This window comes from Gopherus flavomarginatus, chromosome 3 (assembly GCF_025201925.1).
Source record: "Gopherus flavomarginatus isolate rGopFla2 chromosome 3, rGopFla2.mat.asm, whole genome shotgun sequence".
Lineage (NCBI taxonomy): Eukaryota > Metazoa > Chordata > Testudines > Testudinidae > Gopherus > Gopherus flavomarginatus.
In genome coordinates this window covers 165,775,210-165,797,208 of record NC_066619.1, presented here as the reverse complement: position 1 = coordinate 165,797,208, position 21,999 = coordinate 165,775,210, and the positions used below count along the sequence as shown (strand labels likewise).

Genomic DNA, 21,999 nt, shown 5'->3' with positions numbered 1-21,999 from the left:
GCATTGGCCTACTAAACCCAGGGTTGTGAGTTCAGCCCTTGAGAGGGCCATTTGGGGATTGGTCCTGCTTTGAGCAGGGGGGTTGGACTAGATGATCTTCTGAGGTCCCTTCCAACCCTAATAATCTATGATTATTTCAAACAAGGTTCTCCCCCCCCCCCCCCAACAGCCACATGTCACCAACAGGGCAAAGGACCGTGCCTGTACTCCTGAGCACTGCCCCTCCCCAACAGGTTACATTGCTTAAGCACAGCAGTAGAATGCACTGACATGTGGCACGCACGTCAGGGAAAGGCATGTCACACACCTGCTTTATCATCCAGACGAAAGGCATGTCACACACCTGCTGCTGCTGAGCTGCGACATGCTGCCTCGGCTGTGCAGTGCCATGACCGGGCTGTAGCTTTTGGCACGCCGCAGCCTAGGTGGTAAACAGCTGGTGTCTGACATGCCTGGATTGTTCTGCATTCCAGGCCGCGCTAAAAAGGTTCCACCCACCCAACACCTGTCAGACACCCAACAATACAGGTATGTGATTGTCAGGGCCTGGCCAGAGGTAGAAGCCCTCAGGTGAGGAGTGTCCGTGTACTAATCTTATGAGCCAGTTCCCGTGTCCTTCCTAAATGAACACACTGCTATATTCATGCTGCCGGAGAAGGGAACAATAATGGTATCCTGGGATTTCCCCCCCATGCTTATGAAGCCACCATAACTGCAGGACTGCAAAACTCAGATGCTCCTAATGTTAGACCTGGAAATGTCTTCTACTAACCTAGCCACAGACCTGTGGTTTTAGGTGGCCAGTATTTAGAGAAGTTTAACATTCATCCTGTTGCCCCAAAACCCGCCTCCACCTGAGGATCGAACAGTCCAGTCCAGAAGGAGATCTACGCGGGCTGTAACACTGCAGGTGGAGAGTCCTTGTTTGACACAGACTGCTGTCAGCTCCATCAGCACCTGAGACCATCCTGAGCTCTGCTGCGTGGGTTCCCGGGGCAAGTGAGCCCTACAGCAGCATATTGCAGATTTTGCAAATCTGCAGTTACCATGCTCCTGCGTGAAAAAGCTCTCTCTCTCTCACACACACACACACACACACACACACACACACACACACACACTAGTGGCACACAAGGGAGAGAGAAGAAACCACAAGAGTGGTTCTTCAAATTGCCCTTTGCCTCTCAGGGCCACAATCTGTAGGATTTCAATTCCTCCCCTCTCCCTTTTGAATAAGAAATGGCAAACGTGTCCTTTCACCCTCGTGTATTACGTATCCTGCGTGTCAGTATAACACACTCTCACCACCAGTGAATTATTGTAGTTGCTGGGACGTGAGCTCCGGCCTGTAGTTTAATCGTTATAAAAGAACAACCCGTCAAGAGTTGCTCTTCATTTACAAACACACCTGTATGTCTACAATACTACGGTTTTGTTTAATAAATACCACTTCTCTGCCTCAAAGTGGAAAAGGGCCAAGAAATAGAAAGCGTATCGCGGCTATTCCTAGTACAGGCTGTTAAGGCAAACAGACAAGGTTAACTTACTGTTTTTTGAATGCTACATCTGTACCTTGCAGACTTACAGTCCTTAATGGGGTTTATGCTTGTGTTGTTATAGGAGCACAGGGAATTGTCTGGAGGTCTGATTTTCTCCCTCCTTTTCTCTCTCAGATGGGTCAGAACCAAGTACTTGATACAAATTCCTTGTAAATAAATAGAAAGACTCCCATTGATTTCTGTGGAAGTTGCGTTGGGCCTTTACACTCCATATCCAAGCCACCACAACACCTTCGGGAAAAGCCAAACTCAATAAGAATTTTATAGTTGGCCTCTGCCCCAGTCACTGACTTGAACTAGACCCCTGGATCCCAATGTGCCCATCACACGTCTGAAAGTGGATAGTGGATTTCCCACCCTCCCTTTTGCTCAGTCTCTTCTCTATGCAAGTGGGTGCAGAGTCAGCGCCAGGAGTTTAGTTCTTTTTGGCGGAGTGGCAAGTGTTATGGACTTCTAGAAATACAGGGGAGAGGACCTCCAGAAGTAACCCAATCCAGTCCCTGGCCCTGAGGCAAGATCCAGTAACTCTTGACCATCCATGAGTGATATGAGTTTGCTCAACTTATTAAAAGCCTCCAGTGGGATTCTACAACCTCCCTGGGAAGCCTATTCCAGAGCTGAAATTACCCTTCTAATTAGAAAGTTTTTCCTAAGAACTAACTTAAATCTTCCTTGTTCACCTCGAGTCACCCACACACAAAACTTGCTGAAATGTTTTGAATATTGTTCTACGCTTAGGAGACTTGTTCTGCGTGTAGGACAGAGAGACACTCCCTTATCTCTGTGAGTGCCTGCCTCTTTGTCTCCCTGTGCGTGTGCCTGCCTCTCTATATTGTCGGTGCAGACACGCTGGCCCACTTGTGTGTATCCTTTTCTCCTCCTTTGTCTCCTTTTCTTTGGCTTTGACTCTTTCAGGTGCCCCAGCAGTTGCCCTCGCGTGCTGCTGGTTGCTGGGAGGTGGCTGGCCGCTGCTGCGCTGCTGTTATTGAGGGTGTGAATGCTGGCTGTTGTGCTCCGCTGGGGTAGGGGGCGGGAGGAGGTAGATGGAGGGGAGGGGTGATGATGGTGTGTACGGCGGGAGCGCAACTCCCTGGGGAGGTGCCTGAAAGGCCGGTGCGCTCACCAGCTGACAACGCGTGCTCCGCTCCAGACACTCAGCTCTGAGGCCAGGAGCCTCTGCCAGCCAGCCCCTCTATTGTCAGCCTCGCTCTAATTAAGAAACACTCACATTACCGCAAGCCACCCCCACACGCTCTTTAGTTCCTCTGCCTCTCTTTTATCTCCTCTCCCCTTCCCAGGTTTAACTCTTTCTTCCTCTCCAGGCCAGAGGTTGAGCAAATAGCAGCCACTTGCGAGGCAGCAATACACCTCTACTTGTCTCTTCTCGCACGTGTGCTCTGGGGGTGCAGGAGTGGTGTTTAAAAACCAGTAAAACCCCCAGGATTCGTCTGCTTTTTAAGGTTGCGTAATAGGGAAGACTTCAACCTCGTGCGGTAAACTTTTAACGAGAGCGTGCAGGAAACAGGACAAGGGACTCGATCCCACCTCCATTGCGGTCAAGAACAAAAGCTCCAAAATCGATCCCCAAAATACGTTTCTATACTGTAACTTCAGACCGCGCAGCAAACTAACACGAGACTCACTAGAGCAGGCTGCCTCTTGGGAATTCCCACGGTCCGCCTGGAGGTCAGCGAGCCTGTGTAGGTCTAAACGAGAAGCTAAACCAATAAAACCAAAACTTTTTGGCCAAATACAAACGATCGGCACATGCACACGCCTGTGGAATCTCACACAAAGGGTCCTCCCCCCACCCAAAAAAAAAAAAACAAACACTCATCGCATTTCACATTCTGGCAGATACTTAGCGTTCAGCCAAAATTTCGACGCCCGGATAATACACTTCTGACGCTCCAGTTCAGATAAAGTAAGTTAAAAATACTATGAGCACACAAACAGCTTACCCTGATCTGCTTCGAGTGGGGTTGTAGAGAGTGTGTGTTATTTTAAGTTAATACTAGTACATACAGAACAAACACTGTCGTAAACTCAGTAAAGCGATTTATCCATCTTCATTACTTAAACCAATGTTGTCTCTTTGTTTGTTTGGGAGATATTAAGCATGCTTAGCTTCCAACACATAGTTGATTCCTTTGCTAGTATCTTAGATACTTGGATGTGACTTTGGAAGGTAGAAGCTAATTGCTAATAATGGAGAGAAAGGAACCAGCCAGCATAGCGGGAGTGGTCTGGCATATGGGGAATGAGCAGGCTGAATACTCAACATTCAAGTTTCCAAAATATTAATGAGATTATAGCAACCTGCAGCTATATGTTACAGCTTGTTAATGGAGTGTAAGAGTGTGGGCTGCCAAACGTTTGTTATGCAAACTCTATAGTAGAGCCTTAAAATGGAAATGTGTCTGTGTGTCTCTTTCAAAGAAGTGTCTATTAAAAAACCGGAATCCCCAACTATAGAGGTGAAGATTAACACACTGCATGGTACAGTTGATCGGCCAATAGCTAGAACATTTCCTTCTAGCGTAGATGCTTTTATGCATGCCTTTTCAAATCATTTTGCACACAAATAGCGTGAGTTAGATTTTTGGAGCGCCAAGCCATAAATTGTTTGGATGAAATGAGAAAAACCTTCTGAAAAGAATTAAAATAGTTTCTCTCACGTACACACAAATATATGCGCATCACAAAAGGCATAGCTGGGCCAGTTCAATTAAACTGATAATACTGTATATCAACACCAATCCCCCCGTGTTGGATCATTCGCTACATATGTGAACTTTAAGAAAAATTAATCTTGTTTAAAGCACTGAGTGATATATTTCTATGGCAGATCTATGTACAGCACAATGCTTTTAAAAGAGTTTTCTGGGCTGAACGTCAAATGCTTGCAGCCTATTAACTATTTCTAAAATGTTGAGGTTTTCGTAGTAAGTAGTAATCAAAAATATAAACTCGGAAACAAATCGTGAAGTTTTGAAAGTGAAATGACCCTGCTGATGAACTTTTCACCCTACCCAGGTTGGTAAATATATTCCCAGCAGTTGGAGCGTTAGTGTGGAAGCAGTGACTTGATTCGTTTAAGCCACCCGAAGATGTTTATCTGCAGCACAGCAAACCCGGCAGTGCAAAAGGTTATCAAGGGGACAGGTGCAGGATCTCTTTCCTGGAAAGCGTCACGATCACCTGCTTCTTGCAGACTGCCTGCTTGCTATCGGCACACCTACCAGAGCAGTTTAATTGATTGTCAGTTAGACCTAGGTGAGGTTTCACCTGCTGAAAGCACGAAAATAACGCAATGGAGAAGGAAGAAGCCCGTGTAGAAAGTCTCCGGTTGATGGATTCGGTAGTCTTTACTCATGCAAAAAAAATTCTGTTGAGTTCAGAGTTTGGTGCTTGCGTTCTTTGGAAGGTCTTGCATTTGTGAGAACTGCAGGAGAAATCCTCTGGATTTCCACACTAGGGTTTTTATTTATTATTTTTTAAATAAAATTGGTTAAGGACACTGGGTCAAATCCTGCTCTCCTTTCCCCAGGCGAATACTCAATATTCAAGTTTCCAAAGTATTAATGAGTTTATAGCAACCTGCAGCTATATGTTACAGCTTGTTAATGGAGTAAGAGTGAAGTGAAAGCATTACTTACTTGGGGAAGCATCTGGGCCGTTGTCTCAAGAATCCGACCCTACAAAACAAAGTAATGGCCCGGTCCCTGCATCCCTGAAAGAGGCGAGAGATGTGCACTTCAGAGGAGCACGCCTCAAAACCTTAAACACAAAACAAGGCGCCGGCTTGATTTCCAAACCTCAAATTTGATTTTTAAATTGAGCACTTGGCAGAGTTGCATTCAAAGTAAGTGTTGGGCCGCGTTACAGGGAGACCTTATTATTGAGAGGCACAGTCATATTAAGATAGGCACCAAAGGAAAATGTTCGTTTCAAATCTACAGGGTAGCTCACCAATAGACACGAGCCGCAGCCCGCCTGTTCTATTTGCAGAAAGTAAATACCTTTGGACCACATTTCAACAGTAGCTGGACCCTCTTTATGGCTTTCAGGACATCCAGGTTTTCACGCAGGTTAAAATCCTCATTAGAAATACGTTATTAGAGATAGTCAGAAATATGACTGGCTAATAGGTTTTAGCTTTTTGACAGATGGATACTCTGGACTTTTATGCCCCGAAGCGATTCTGTCTTTTCCTTTACACCTTGTTCCGACACTTGCTCGAGAGCTGCAAGCCGCTCTTCTGGAGCTACCTTTGCCTCAGTAAGGACCCCGGGGCAAGTCATTTCATGCCCAGAGCTGCGAGAAAGAAGGGCAAACTACCCCTGCAGCTCTCGTGACCCACCCTTTCAAATCGGTATTGCTAGTCTGTCCAGCTTTCCGATTAGCTTACCCGGCTCTCAGAACTCCTAACCAACTTCAGTTTAAGACTCCTTCTCCTGTGATGAGAACCAGCTATGCTCATGCCATACCTCATCAGGGCAACTGCTCCGAGACAATGCGCTCACCCCCCCCTTCCCACTGAAGTCAACGGGAGTTGTGCTAAGTCAAGTCAGTAGTGGTGTTTTTCGTTACACCGGTGAAGCAGAGAACGGAATTTGAACAATTAACATCAAGGGGAGAAGGACGAGTGCCTCAGAGAGCTGAACGCCGATAGGGGTCCCATCCTGCAGTCCTAACTCAGGCAACGTTCTCCTGTTGCAATGGGAATTTTAGTGCCGGGACAAGCCCTCCCTTTCCTAACCCCAACAGGGAAGAGTGTTACCCATTAAAATCAGGAACAGGTTAGAGAACTACTGCTTAAAAAAAAAGAGCATTGTTGCAGTCTTAAGCGATTAATGCCGTTCATTATACAATTTACAGTTTGTGGTAGGTTTAACTACCAGAGGGTCTTTGTTCGTTTGGTTTTTTTGCACGCACAGGTGCGAAAGAATTGAAAGCAGAGGTGGTGTAAATTCCAATATCATACAGACCCACGCACTCTAAATCAAATGCACTCACCCAGCCATCTCATGGCGATGTATGTCAGTATATTCGGAAAGCGCCCTTTTAAAAAGAGATCAGTACTCGTTTTGAAATAAGTGTTCTGTATATTTTTATTATGGCTTCTGAAAAATAGTCTAACCAATCTTCCCCCCCTCATTTATTTGATCTCAAAATTACAGAAAACAATGGCAGCTGGCTTTGCTAAATTAAAAACAGGACATTCTTGTAGAAAAGTTAAAAAAAGGTAAAAAGCAGAAATAGTAGCAAACACTCCGTAATAAATAAGTTTCCTAATATCACAAAAGCAAAATAAAATTCACATAAAACTTTGACACTTGAAGAGCTTAAGGACGATAAGTGGCTAAATTAAATAATCGTCTCCAATTGGCAGTTAGTTGCTTTCCTCTTGAAGCCGCATCTCCAGCCGCTGATAAAGTGCTTGCGCCAAGTTTCCCCAAAAGATGCCAACATCAAACACGGGACTTTTAAAAATCCGCCTTTCCTCTGGTATTTACAGCACAGGAGTATACTATTTACAATCTTTTTGTTTGTTTCCATAACAATAAAATTCGGATACAGGACCGGCATTTCGGAAGACTTTTGTGTAAGTGTCTGTGTAGACACAGAAGGATGCCCATGGCATCCATAAACGGTAATTTAATTTTAGCAAGCTAAGTGTCCACAGTGTATTTGCTATTCGCTAGCAATGCAAGTGAATCTCCGAACTACAAGGCAGCATATTGGTTGGGGAAGGGGCTGGGGGAGAAACTATAAACAAACAATCTCTATGCAAAGAAAGGGAAACGGGGTGGGGTGGATAACGGGGACATTGAATCACGAAATAGCCATTGCCATACACCAACCAAGGAGAAGGCTGGAGATTCATAAGCTAAAAGGAACCGATGCTATTTTGAACTTAGACCACAAAAGGCTGTTAAACAGCGGAACCAGGTACATGGCAAAGTTTTCAGCAGTCATAGCGCGCCCCCCTTCCCCCGCAGACTGGGCCAGCTCTGGTTGTGGCTCTGCCCCTGTCGCCCCCATGGCGCTGCTGGGCTCTCTCTCTAGCTGGCCTCATCAGAGTCACTGTAGTGGGAACGGGGCGAGAACTCCCCATCGCTCCTGTGGGACCTGGGCGATGGTTTGCTCCTCTCCTGCGGCTGCCCCAGGAGGGCCGGAGATGGGACTTTCTGTGCCATCAGGGCGCTCTCCTGGAAGGAGAAGTGCAGAGGGTCCAGCGGCACGGAGTAGCCCCCCGCAGCCGGCTGCTGGGGGAAGCGAGTCCTGCAGTGGCCGGAGGGCGAGGGTCTCTGCTGCTGCCCCTGTCCTTGCCCGGCAGCTCCGGCCTCTGCTCCGGTTGACTCGTGGGGCGGGGAGCGGTGCTCGCCCTTGCCCGGGGTGTCGGCGGGTGCGGCCGGGCTGTGCAGCAGCTCGGCCAGCGCGCTAATGTAGATCTGCGCCATCTGCAGGGTCTCGTACTTGGACAGCTTCTTGTCGTTGTTGAAGGAGGGGATGACATTGCGCAGCTGGTCGAAGGCGTGGTTCAGCCCGTGCATCCGCCGCCGCTCCCGGGCGTTGGCCGCCAGCCGCCGCTGCTTCTGCACGCCGCTCACCTGCTGCCGGAGCCCCCCGGACGGGGCGCGCTGCCTGCCGCAGCCCGACACCCCCTCCGCCGACGGGACGCCCCCTGGCAACTTGCAGAGTTTCCCCGGGGGGCCGCTCCTGCTGCTGCAGCCGCCCAGGTGCTGCTCGGCTCCCCCCGCCTCCAGCGGCTCCTCCTCCTCCTCCTCCTCGGCTGCTCCGGGCAGCAGGTATCTGGTGGAGGCAGCGGCGGCTGCGGGGACGCGTGCCGGGCAGCACATGCCCAGCCAAGCGGGGGGGAAACCGCAGCCAGGATGCTCCTGCCCTAGGAGAGTCTGCTCCAGCTGCTGCTGGGCCCCCAAGTCCCTGCCGCCTTCCACCCACCCGGCGGCGGCCGCCCGCAGGTGGCTCATCGCGCCGGGCGCTGCAGACCAAAGCGGGGTGTGAAGCAGGGAAGCGCGAGACGGGGCAGAACAGCCCTGGCGAGTTCTGCTGCACGCGCCCCCCCACTTCTACCCTGGCTCCGGGGACCTCGGGCGCACACACCGCTCGCGTGCAACCAGCCTTCTCCGGTTGCGAACGGCGCTGCGCCCCCTTTAAAAAGCGGCACGCGCCAGGCCCCCCCCCCCCCGCCTCCCACCCTCCTCGCGCCGGTCGCGTGGCGGCTCAGCCAATGGAGCGCGCGGGTCTGGCGCGTGCTGGGAGCCAATGGCAGGAGGGGCTTGGCCCGCTCCGGGGGAGAAAAAGTTGCAGAGGAGACTCCGGGGATGTAACCTAGACAGCAATACTCCTCCCCTCCCCCACGAGGGGGGGGCTGCGAGGTGTCACTGCGGGCGTGACTCCGGGGGTAGGGGGCGAGGCAGTGAGAGCGAGCGAGGCCTCCAACGCATTAGATGCGGGGGGAGTCACGCCCGCCCGGGGCTAGGTGTGCGCCCAGCTGCAGGAGGACGAGGCCGACACGTGGCTGCTCTTGGCTAGCCGGGGGAGCCAGTGCCAGGCAAATGGCTTTAAGCACGTGGGCGTGGCAGAGGGTGCCTGGCGTGCGCCGTCTGAGCGCGCCAGGGACGCCCAGGAAGGAGCGTGGCACCTAGGGAGCAGGTGTGCGCCCAGGTGCCGCGGCGTCGCGTGTCACCCTGCGCCCCACCGCCCGGGGTGGAACCGAAAGAGGGGCGCGGGCCTAGCGTGCAGGACGTGCAAAGCCACTGGCCCCAGGCCAAAAGCACGTCCTCTACTCCCTGCGCACAGAGCCGCCCTGCACAGGGCACGTTCCCAGCTCTGCCAGGTACCTGCACAGCGCGCCCTGCGTAGCTGGCCCGAGGACAAGAGACTGATGTACCTAACCTAACTCCATATATAAACACATACCGCTCTTATACACGCCGCAGGCATATTCTTAAGCGCTGGAGCACTCTCTACCAACACCAAAGAGGGTCCTGAGGAGTTCCCCCATTCACCCCCTTTAAACAGGAGCGATTATCGTTCGCTGTTTACCAGGATAAACGCACCCCAGGTGCAAAGTTCTTCAGTGCCTGACCGTCCTTTTCCACCTCCACATTTTAACCTGCCCTTTAGTCATAAGATCTCAGCCATTCAATAAGGCGAGAGGCGGACTTTGTCAGTGGCAGATTAATACGTGATCGTGATAGCCGCGCGAACACCGGCGTCTCCTCTGTTGAGATCACCGAGGGCAGCCAACTTATTTGAACGCCTTCTGTCCAGCAGAGCAGTACCGCATTTTGGGCAATTGTAGGTCCTTGCGAGCCTGAATGTCGGTGCAATGCAGACGGCGGAACGATACCTCTTATTTAGACAAGCATCTTAGTTCAGTGCCATTTTAATGAGGACGAGAAGAAGAGCAGCAGCGTAACCTGAAGCAGAGTTTGCAGGGCAGGCAGCCTAAGCGCCCCCTAGCTACTGCCACGTCTGCGTAGCACCCAGGCAAGCACCTGGCTAGTTTTCCTTGGGATATAAGGACGTATACTCAAAGCTCTCCCTCTCTTCACCCCAGTCTCAGCTTGTTACTGCAACTGAATAGCCTGGGCGGGGTGGAAGGAGAAAACGGAGGCAGGAACCAGCTTTTTCTGTTTGTACAGCACCAGCACAACAGGGTCCTGGTCCATAACTAGGGCTCATACCTACTAAGGTAATGCAAATAATAAATAGTTGTCTAATCAAGTAGTACATATATTTCTGGAGCTGTCATAGGATATTAAAATCTGGAGTCATTCCCCCTTCCTGTCAAAATTCTCGAGTTCAAGTCACCTGCTGCAGACTTCAGCAGGAATCATGAGCCCAAAGCAGACCCCACGAAGGGCCACAGCAACTCAGGCAGACCAGTACTAGTTTGATAATTGTACCAGTTTCTTTCAGCCAAGGAATTCAAGTGCACACTATGGAGGGAGATCAAAGCAGCAATTAAGTCTAATACAATATTAAGTGACTTCAGCTAGGGTACCAGTTTATAAAAACTGATCCAATCTTATAGTTGAAGAAGCTTTAGAAAATAGTTTCTCAACACCCTCAACAATTGCTTCTCAGACCAGCTAGTTCTACAGCACACATAGGAGATGTTATTCTCAACTTAATCCTCAATAGCAGCTCAACCATTCAGTAATATCTTCAGGGGAGGAGTTGCACCAAAAACTAACCCTAACAAACTAGCCTTCAGAAAAGGTGATTTCTAGTCTAAGAAAGAGTTAGTCTAAATCCTTATACTCCGCATACAGAAGACTACTGTGACATAATGTAACTGAGTGGCAAAGCAAAAATCAAACAAAAAATACTTTCACCCTTGAATCCCTTCCCTAGTGAGCAAATGGCATGGATGAAGCAGTAAGGTTCGAATCATACGGGCATCCTTCAGAAATTGAAGATGCAGTCTAAATGAAGCCAACAGAATGGAGCAAAAAAACTATGGAAGATAAAATGCAAGATAGAAATTTGAAGGCGGCATAAAAGTGTATGTATGTTTATTCATAAATAGATAAGAAGTATGGAAGAGCCAGCATTGCTGTTCTGTAGCAAGTGAGGACTTCCAAAGCCAAGTGTGTGTGTAAATGAAGGCGTTTACATGAATGTGGACCTTAGCTGGAATGTGTTATGGTTTTGAGCCCAGTCCGGAGATGTCAGTAGAAAGCTGATCACAACCATGTGATTTTATACAGCTTTCAGCTAATTGAGGCACTGATCCTGCTAGTCATTCTGTAGTGCAGCCTTTCCTACAGAGCCCCACTGACTTCATTAGGCATAAATGTGGGCAGATTACTGTGGACAAGATTAATCTGTACTGCAAATTCATTTAGGTGAGTGGAACTACACCAAAAATGATTTTTCTAATGTTCTCTAGAGCCATATTCACACACAGACACAGAAGCAGAGGGGCAAATATATTAAGAGTTAAGCTACCCTTGTAGCCCTATTGTCTCCCCCTCCTGCCTATGTATCCTTATTTTGAAGAAGTGGGAGTTTAGTACTAAAATAGCCAAATCAGGGAGATGCCTAGCATCTCACATCTATGACTTCCAAGCAGATTGAGCACCGACTCAGCACTTTGGAACTCCTTGCCTTTGCAGTAGCCACAAATGGCATGGCTATTTATACCCTACCCAACACTCTTCACAAAAAAGTGAAAAGATAATATCCGTCACCAATGATGTGCAGAATTTCATTTTTAAAGAATTGAAGCTGTCTTTAAGCAGTAAATTTGAAAAATCCATGTTTAAAAGCATTATAGCAACTTTATGACAATACATCGTTGGCATTGGTCACATATCTGCACCTCAGTTTTTCACTTCCAGTTAATCCACTATCTCCTCCTGGTGGATAGACAAGTCCAGGATTACCAGTTACCCCTTTCAGAGTCCATTTCCTTTAGGGGTCAACAGCGCCAGCCATAACACTTCACTGGACTCAGTTCTCCCCATAAACCTCTTGTTGCAAGGTAAAGAAGTTCATGCCACTTTTCACAGCAGCATCACCAGAGATGGGTGGGGGAACCCTGGGATGCTGTCATGCAGGATTGCCTTACAACTGTTTCCCAAGGTCTTCTCCCTCAACTTCTGTTTTTTCCCTAAAATGCAAAATCCCTTTCCCAGGGTACACCTGTGCTCAGCTCTTCCTTGTTGAGTGCCTTTTTCTCCTTCTAGGTATCAGCTCTTCTCAGCTGGTGTTCCTGTCAGAGCCAGGTATGAGATACCTGCAGAGAGCTATATGCCAGAGAGGTAAGTTCTTTCTGTGCCCAAGATATTCAGTAAGAGTCAAATATAAGGAGGAGCTTTCATGAAGTCTGGTAGTCACACAACCTGACTCACAGGATCCCATAATCCCCAGGCTAGCTGTACCTACTTTTAAAGAGCCTAACACTCAATTGTTACTGGCTCAAAAATATTTCCCCAAAGTTAGTTAAAAGTGAAAGGGAACTTGTCATAAACAGATAGCTAAGGGTTAATGTCTCTTTCACCTGAAGCACCTGACCAGAGGACCAATCAGGAAACCGGATTTTTTCAACTTTGGGTGGAGGGAATTGAGTGTCTTTGTCTTTGTTTTCTGGCTGCCTGCTTTCTCTGAGCTTTGGAGAAGTAGTTTCTATTTTCTAGTCTTCTGTTTCCAAGTGTAAGGACAAAGAGATCAGATAGTAAGTTATATGGTTTCTTTTCTTTGGTATTTGCATGAATATAAGTGCTGGAGTGCTTTGATTTGTATTCTTTTTGAATAAGGCTGTTTATTCAATATTCTTTTAAGCAATTGACCCTGTGTTGTATCATCTTAATACAGAGAGAACATTTGTACTTATTTTTCTTTCTTTTTATATAAAGCTTTCTTTTAAGACCTGTTGGAGTTTTCTTTACTTCAGGGAAATTGAGTCTGTACTCACCAGGGAATTGGTGGGAGGAAGGAATCGGGGAGATCTGTGTGTTGGATTGCTAGCCTGATTTTTGCATTCCCTCTGGGGGAATAGGAAAGTACTTTTTGTTTCCAGGATTGGGAACAGAGAGGGAGATTCCCTCTGTGTAGTTTCACAGAGCTTGTGTCTGTGTATCTCTCCAGGAGCACCTGGAGGGGGGAAGGGAAAAAGGATTATTTCCCTTGGTTGTGAGACTCAAGGGATTTGGGTCTTGGGGTCCCCAGGGAAGGTTTTTCAGAGGGACCAGAGTGCCCCAAAACACTCTAATTTTTTGGGTGGTGGCAGCAGGTACCAGGTCCAAGCTGGTAACTAAGCTTGGAGGTTTTCATGCTAACCCCCATATTTTGGACGCTAAGGTCCAAATCTGGGACTAAGGTTATTACAGAACTACTGGTCCTGACGTAACACTTTTGTACAAATGAATAATTTTCATGTACACCAGCTTTGTTACACAACATTTGTGTTGTATAGCTGCCTTTTTGGTCCTGGTCCCTATCAGACCGAACAGCTCCTTAAAAAGGGACTGCTAAGTTTAAAAAAAAAAAAAGTTTGACATACTTGAAAAAATTTACTTTTGGTTTCCACTCCCTCCCCAACATATTCCTATTTACCACAAGACCATCCAACTGTAGGCCCCAATCCTGGAATGGCTCAAGCTTTTGTAAAACTTAATTTTACTCAGTGAATAGTCCTATTGAATCCAAGGAAGGAGCAGAGAGTATGGTAGTTCAAACCAGGTAAAGGGAAACATCCGGGTTAAAAGGAGCAGTTTTGTTTATTTGGTGGAGTGATACTAGATTTTCAGAAATCTGGTCCTCTCTTATATAATAATTTGTTTACACGATTTTGATTTTTTTTTTAAAGATGAGAGGAAAGGAACATGACTTCCATTATTGAAGATTTGGATTTTAAATTGAAGACTTTTGTGGGGGGAAGTGTACTAGTTGCCACTTCCTGCTTAATATGAGAGTATTTGTTTATTCTCTGCAAGCTTTTACTCTGAGCTTTTCTGCAGTCTTTCTGCTCATGTATCTTTCCATCAGTGGGAGTTATGTACACAGTAGTGGTGTCTCAGTTACTTTATGAAGTGAGGTCAAATATATTTGTTTTATAAAAGTATTTCCCAGCAAGCCCCTCTCCACCATGCCATACTGTAGCTTTTACCAATTAATTGCAATTTTATTGCCATGATGCCTATGCTCTCCATCATTTTGGTATCCCTTTAGTCACGTCTAGCAAAGACCCTGTTCCTATACACAGTTTTGCACTTTCACAACTTTAATGAAAGTGACAAGTCTTATTGAGGGCAATAGAGTTAGATACAAACAAAGTTAAGCTTGGGTTTAAGTATATCAGGGGCTGGGCCTTGGTACTGCAAGCTGCTTGAAGCAGTGACCCTAGGCCAAATATGAATGAAAACTCATGTCTGATGTGAGATATCTAGCACACTGTTGGAGAATAATCATAGTTTTTAAAGTATTATGAAACAAGACTTCAAGCCTTAGAGACAAAGAGAATGCAAATTATCAGTGAGTTCTAGAACTAGATATTATGAAAATAAGGGCCCAATTCTGCAATCTTTACTCACACCACACTTCTACTGCAGTCTGAGGATGTAGAGAAACACTGAAAGATACTATTTAAGTTCTATAGTTAGATTTTTGGTTTTATAAATTGCACCTTAAGGCAGGCCCCAATCCTGGAAAACACTGAAAACCCTCAACTTCCACTGAAGTCAGCGAGAGTGGGCAGATGTAGGACCTAGTTCCAATTTGTAACAGACTTGACTCTCTTCCCATTGAAGACAGAAGTTGAAAGGAAACAGGACTGTAACCAAGATACATATTTTTGCTTATCAGTATTACAGTTAGCAAAATTAGAGCACCCAAAACCTCTTACTAAAGTGATTTTTCTTCTTCCATGCTCCATGAACCCAGTATTTAACCTAAAAACACTATATAGTCGGTCCCATTTTATATAGAAAAGGAAAGAACAACAAATTGACAAACTTGTCAAGCTCACATCCAGGTACAGTATTACTTCCAAAGAACCCAAAATAAAAACTAAAGATGATTAAAACATTTGGAAAATGAGCATGTTTTAAGTGTGCATCTTTCAAATTAAAGATAAATAGCTTTAATTCATTCATGCCTTTTAATTTTTAAACTGTTTGCACCATCACTAACTAAGGGTAAATATATTTAATTGAAATCCATTACTCTATAGGTACATATCTGTGTGTCTCTCTCACACTGAGGAAAGTCAAAGGCAGTGGGTGGTTTGTGTCAGGGCTGGGCTTAGCTCTACTCTCCCAGAATAAGATAAATGTAAGTGATGAAGAACTCCTGGGGTTGGCTGCACTCATTTTGTATTCAACACTGACTGGCCCTTTTTTCCTCTCTCTCTTTGTATGTTCAAGCCCACTTGAGTTTCTTTTTCTTTTGAAGAACTTCGTTCTTTTGATGTGATTCAAGGCACACCCTGCTGCAAAGAGAACTTCACAGGAATCGGAAACATAAGCACACGGGTCTGAAACAGTTACTGTACAATAGCAAGAATGCATCAAGTCTTGAAGATGAATTTTCTCTCTTTAAGAAATCATTATCTTTCAGGGCTGAGGAGGGTAGGGGTTTCGGGCTCAGCCTTTAAACAAAATCTACATCATTTTCAATTTAGAAGTTTGCCTGAGTAAGACCTGCAGGAGCAGGCACAATATTAGTACAGAAATAATTTGATTTTGCAGAAAGCTTGGAGAATTTCACTATGTGCTGCATATGCACAATAGTGTACAAATCTGAGCTAAACTATATAATTAATAGTGTACCATAACCGTATCACAGTGATTACACATAAAACCAATTTAAGTTCACATGCTTCACAGTGCTTTGCTAGCCTCAAATTATTAGCAATTGTGTTCCCTTCCTCTCCTCCCCACCTCCCAGACAATATAATTCAAATACAAAAATACCAAGAATCTCTCAAGTCCCTAGATCACTCACATCTAAAAATCAAATCCCCAAGATAGTTATATTTAGGACTGAGTATTTATACAATTCCAGGCAGGGATTCTCAAAAGCACCCAAGGGAATTAGGCTCACAACTCACATTGAATTGCAATATTAACTCCCTTAGTTTCCTTGGGGCGGGGGGGAAGTCACAGTTTCATCTAATCAGTATAGACACTGAGTATAGAATAATGCTAACTACCAATTTACATAAGTTTCCATTAATAAAAAAATTAAAGAACTATAGTTTTAGGTAATTACAAGATCTTGCTTTACATTTAAGTAATAGTTAATTCTTGATGTTATACATAAGATCAGTCTAAAGGTCAACTGAAAGAGTTAGTTTACATGACTATTTGTTCTGAATCAAGTTTTTAAATTGATCAGGATGAAAGAATAAGTCCAGTTTGTACCCATATTGTCTATGGCAAATGCATTTAATACTACTAATTATTTTTGTTCTATGTACATTTCTGAAGAAAAATGGAAGTTCCAAGGGATGCAGAAACTAAACAAGACATCTGGAGTTACAAGACATTTTGAAGATCACTGCTTACTCAAAAAACATACTGTGCTGCATCTCAGTCTACGTCTGTACTGCTTACTCATGTGAGTAATCTCTTGAAAGCCAGCATGGCCATAATTCTGAAAAGTATTCTGCCTGGGAGTGGGTGGACCATTACACTCACATGGAAGTTGCACTGACTTTGTAGGTTTGGGACCTGTGAAAGTAATTAGCATTCATGGGTGAAATTCATCCCCAGCAAAGGGCTAGCACAAAGTCCCTCTTCTGGGACCAATCTTGCAGACATCATCATGAGTAGTCCCTCCATGCACACCAAAGAGTAAGTAGTGTCTTCATGGGAAAGGCAAAACACCACTGTAACAATACTTGCCTACCTCCTGGGGCTGTTTTGAGGCATAATTAATCTTTGTAATGCACTTTGAAATCCTTAGATAAAAAGGCACTAACATGTAATGAGAACATTATTAAATTTATTACTAATTTTCAAGAGCTCAAGTTGTGCCAATGCTCTTCAGAAGAAAAGCTAGGTTCAAAGAGGACAATGTTGCTAGCAGCATTTGCTAATATTTTACCTGGGATATCAGATTTAATTGTATTTATTTAGAACTTGACTCTACAAGTTGTAGGTGCCCCCTTCAAACTGCTGAGCACACTTACTCCCACTGGAGTTAGGGCACTTGTCACCTCAAGGACCTGCTCAGCTTCTTGTAGGATCAGGCCTTCAGAAATGTAATTAGAAGAGATAAAACCAAACACTGTCAACAGGAATATCATGGCTATTGCGATGAACTGTTATACATTGCAGTTGTGCCCTTATGTCCATGAAATGGTCCAGAATAGGATGGGTGAAATGGAAACTCTGAAACTAAGAAATACTGGAAATAATAACTCTCCCTTCCAAGTTTACAATCAAATTCAACCATTTAAGTTTTGAGATGTTCCTATACATGACCAGAACCAAAGTTAAAATCATGGAAAGATTTCATTTTTCTAGCCTTTCACCTTTAACTCATCACTCCTCATTACATCCCTCCACTGGCTCTTGCCTCTCTAGTGCAAACAAAGTAAAACTATTTGACTTCCAAAGCCCTTCATGGCCTATTTCCATCCTAGCTACCATCTCTCAGTCACCACTGGAATGTTGATGCCCACCTCCAATCCACCTATGAGACCAGCCTCCATTGTTCACTTGTTACATTTTCTAACAAGCAACATCATGCTTTCTCCTATACTGCCCCTCATGCTTGGGAGGGACTCCCCATGAACACCTGCAAAAATCCGTATCTACCTTCAAAGCCTCTCTCACAATTCTTTTCTGTGATACCTATTTAAAATTTGTTTTTGAGATCCGATAGGCTGTGATCTCAGCACACTAGCAGTTGAACATGCTGACTAATATTGTCTCATTGTTTCTTAATGCTCCCCCAGTCTGTCCGTCATCTCTCATCTTATACTTGGGATTATAAGGTCTTTGGGGAGCACATAGTCTTTTAGCTGGGATCCATGAAGGAACATGGGTATTGTGGTACTAAGGGGACAGGAACTTAACTTTGTATCAGAGGGGTAGCCGAGTTAGTCTGGATCTGTAAAAGCAGCAAAGAATCCTGTGGCACCTTATAGACTAACAGACATTTTGGAGCATGAGCTTTCATGGGTGAATACCCACTTCGTCAGATGCATGTAGTGGAAATTTCCTAACTTTAAGGCCCCCAGAAAAAAAAGAGTCACAGGAACACCAATACCATCTGCAGTGCATGAGTTAGGGACTTAAGTTCAATTTACAATGAATGGGGAGACAGGTGCCTTAGACTGCAATCCCCCAAAGCCAGTGAGCTAGGCTCCCTGCCTAAGCTAGTCAATGGACAAGGCAAACAACCCCTTGCACAGAGTCTGTGCCTAAATCCAGGCTGCAGGGAGGCACCTAACTCCACTTCGTGATCCACACATGAGAACCAGCCACTTGGAGAAGGTGGCTTAGGTGCCAAATGCATTTCCTGTAGGAATGAATGAGGTGCCTGCTTCACTCCACACAAGACAGTTGGAGGAGGAGGAGTTGTTGATGCCCACCTTAACTTTCAGTCCAGTGATTAGTACACTCCCCTGCAATGTTGGAAACCCAGGTTCAGGTCCCCCACTCTCTGCCATTGAGTCAGTCACTCTCTCTGGCCCAATCACTACTCCATTGTGGATGGATACATCAGATTTTGAAAGGGGCCCAATCTAGTAGGCACACTCAGAGGCCCAGATTTAGGCCTTGGGCCAGCTTTCTTCTCCCAGTTTGTGAAATGCTTTGAGGATTAGTTGGGAGATACACATCCAGATGCTTAGAGGGAGGCAGTAGTGCTCATGCTCAGCAGCAGGAACATAGGTGCCTAGGGAACTTTTACTCTGAAAACTTAGACATTGAATGACTAAGTGCCTATCGTTTGGCAGGAGTACTGTGAACTGCAGAATGTTGAACTGGGGCTTAAGCACTCAAGTACATAACAAAGTCCCAAATCCACAAAAGGTGTTTCATATAACATCTAGCACAGCGCAGTCCTGATCCATGACTACAGCTCCTGGGGTCTACTGTAATACAAATGAACGGCAACAACATTGTTATTTAGATAGTGCCCTAAAGGCTGTTCTGTTAATATTTCTGAATAGGAATAGAACCAAAACGCCTGGCCACCTCATTTCCAGAGAAGCACAATTTAGATAAATTTTGGATTAGGATCTGCACTTTTGGGCACATATCCAAATTGATTCCAAATACTGAAACTCCTTGAAGTTCCTATAAAAGTTCCTAAAAGTCAGAATATTACAACAAAAAAACCCTTCAAAAACAGACTCAAATGGGAGACTGCTGAATTGGAGTTAATTTGCCAAATGGGACACCATTAAATTAGGTTTGAATGAAGACTGGGAGAGGATGGGTCATTACACAAAGTAAAAGTATTTCCTCATGCTTATATTCCCCCCGCCCCCTACCCCTGCTACAGTTCCTTGTATCTCCTTGTCAAGTGCTGGAAATAGGCCATTTTCATTACCGCTACAGACAGTTATTTTTCTCTCCTGCTGACAACAGCTCACCTTAACTGATCACTCTCCTTATAATGTGTATGGTAACACCCATTGTTTCATGTTCCCTCTGTGTCTGTGTGTGTGTGTATGTATCTATCTTCCTTCTGTATTTTCCACTACAAGCATCCAATGAAGTGAGCTGTAGCCCACGAAAGCTTATGCTACAATACATTGGTCAATCTTTAAGGTGCCACAACAACTATTCTTTTTGAAGTTCCTCTGTTCTGGACTACCAGTGAAAATAGGTAGAGGATACAGGAAGGATTCTATGGAGACAACCTGGATAAAAAATTGAAGATTTTCCTTGAAGAGCACTCAAGGTTAAACACTAGATTCAGACTCGAGAATGGGGTCCAATTTCTATTTGTACCAACAGACTTGGCTTTCTGCGATACAGTTTCTCATCTATTAAATGGTGATAATATTCTGTCCCCCAACAGAGTCCTACTGCACCATGCCCCAAGTTAACCCTCGTGTACTTTGATGAGCATCTCCTTGCCAACTTTGTCTTGTTTATTTAGATTGTAAACTCTTTGGGGCAGGCACTATCTATCTGTTATGATGCATTTGTTCAGTGCCTAGCACAATAGGGCCCCAAGCTCATTTGGGGCCTTTAGGCAGGATTCTAAAATAGTGCCTTACAGTATTGTGCTGAAGCATCTCTTAAAAAATATGGCATTTTTGTTACACTACAGTGTTCTTTAAAATGGTTATTTCAATAGGTTAGTATTAACAAATTTGTTAAGTAATAAGACTTACTCTTCATAAAGGAGACATTTTACAACTACAGAGAGATTCTAGAGCTAATTTTACTGTGCAATAACAGCTTTTCCAAATGGCTTATGGCAGAAGGATGAATGCAAAGAGCCAGATAGTCCCCTCCATCCAGTTGGTCAACCCCTATTGCTGTCAATGGCAATTGCACACAACCGATAAAGGGAATATGAGCTGAAGGGTCTAGTGCAATATGTGAGATTGCTATAATTGTAAGCATAACAAAGTGAACCACTACAGTTAAACAATATGCTATGGCAGTCAGTGGAGTAGGATTGAATAGCAGCAATCTGCTTTAGAGGAGTATTATACACTAACTCCAGACTGAAATTTCATGTGCAAGCTCAATAGTGCAGCAATATTTTAAGTTTATGTGCAAATAAAGTCAATTTACTATTTTATTGTGTTAATGTACCTTATAAATATCCAGTTTCCCAATGCAAGAAAACTTTTCTATAATTCTGTGTTTATAAATGATTTTGGTTTCTCAATTTAAGATTACCCATCCTGCTCATTGGAGTATGAGTGAATCCGAGTCTGAGGCTACATCTTCACTACCCGCCATATCAGCAGGTAGCAATTGATTTCGGGGATCGCTATATAGTGTCTCATCTAGACGAGATATATCGAGCCCCGAATGCGCTTCTGTCGACTCCAGAACTCCACTGGAGTGAGCGGCAGTAGCGGAGTCGACGGGGAGCCGCGGACGTCGATCCCGTGCCATGAGGACGGTAGGTAATTCGATCTAAGATATGCAACTTCAGCCACATGAATAACATAGCTGAAGTCAAAATATCTTAGATCGATTTCCCCCCCTATTGTAGACCAGCCCTTATAATCCTACTGAATGGGAAAAACTGCAGTGATTCAACTGGGAATTGCCATTCTTGGCTCCAAATGCAGCTTGAAGGTATGCTGTAAGGAAGGGGTTGATGTGAGCAGGGAGAAGAGGAGACATGGGGTCTGGAGTGAAGCAGGCAGAGGACAAGGTTCAAAAAAGACAGAGGGTGGTCACTTTACAGGGGGAAAAAAGGGTCCAGCAGGTGGCTACAACCTGCCCAGCAACAAGCAGCCCAGCTCAGCCCACTAACAAAGCCCTGTCCCAGATGACACCTCCCTCTATCCCCATACAAAGTATCTAGTGAATGACAAACATGGTCATCTCTTTGCTCCCTTGCACAGAGGCAGGTTCCTCATTCATCCTTCTCTAGCTAACACAGTCCTACTGCACCATGCCCCAACTTAGCCATCATGTACTTTGATGAGCACCTTCTTGCCAACTTCCAAGAAAGCCAACCAACCCTGGCAGCCATCAACGAGCCACCAGGAGATCAGGTCTTTGCTGAGGTGGCCCCAGATGGGGCACTCACTCCTCTTTAAGAGCCATCAGAGGCCATCCTGCCCCACTTTCAAGTGACACAGGAAGAGGTCTCTTTGCAGTGACGTTTTGCAACAACTCTTTGCTCCCTGTTGGTTACCCTCCCCGTTTCCCTTTCACAGGCAAAACCCAACCTGACTTCCTTGGCATTAGGGTGCCTGCTCAAAAGATGGCCATCAGTGCATAGCTTTTTCACCCCCCTC

General features: G+C 45.4%; 1 protein-coding gene across 1 annotated transcript; it reads right to left on the bottom strand.

The window, feature by feature from the left end:
- Positions 1 to 7,627: 7,627 nt before the first annotated feature.
- On the bottom strand, positions 7,628 to 8,557 carry ATOH1 (atonal bHLH transcription factor 1). The gene has a single exon (XM_050944062.1). It carries the CDS (start codon positions 8,555 to 8,557, stop codon positions 7,628 to 7,630), a length of 930 nt encoding a protein of 309 aa, XP_050800019.1.
- Between the last annotated feature and the right edge of the window lie 13,442 nt (positions 8,558 to 21,999).

Coding starts and splice junctions, on each gene's coding strand:
- ATOH1 (XM_050944062.1), bottom strand. CDS start 8,557: ATGAGCCACCTGCGGGCGGCCGCCGCCGGGTGGGTGGAAGGCGGCAGG.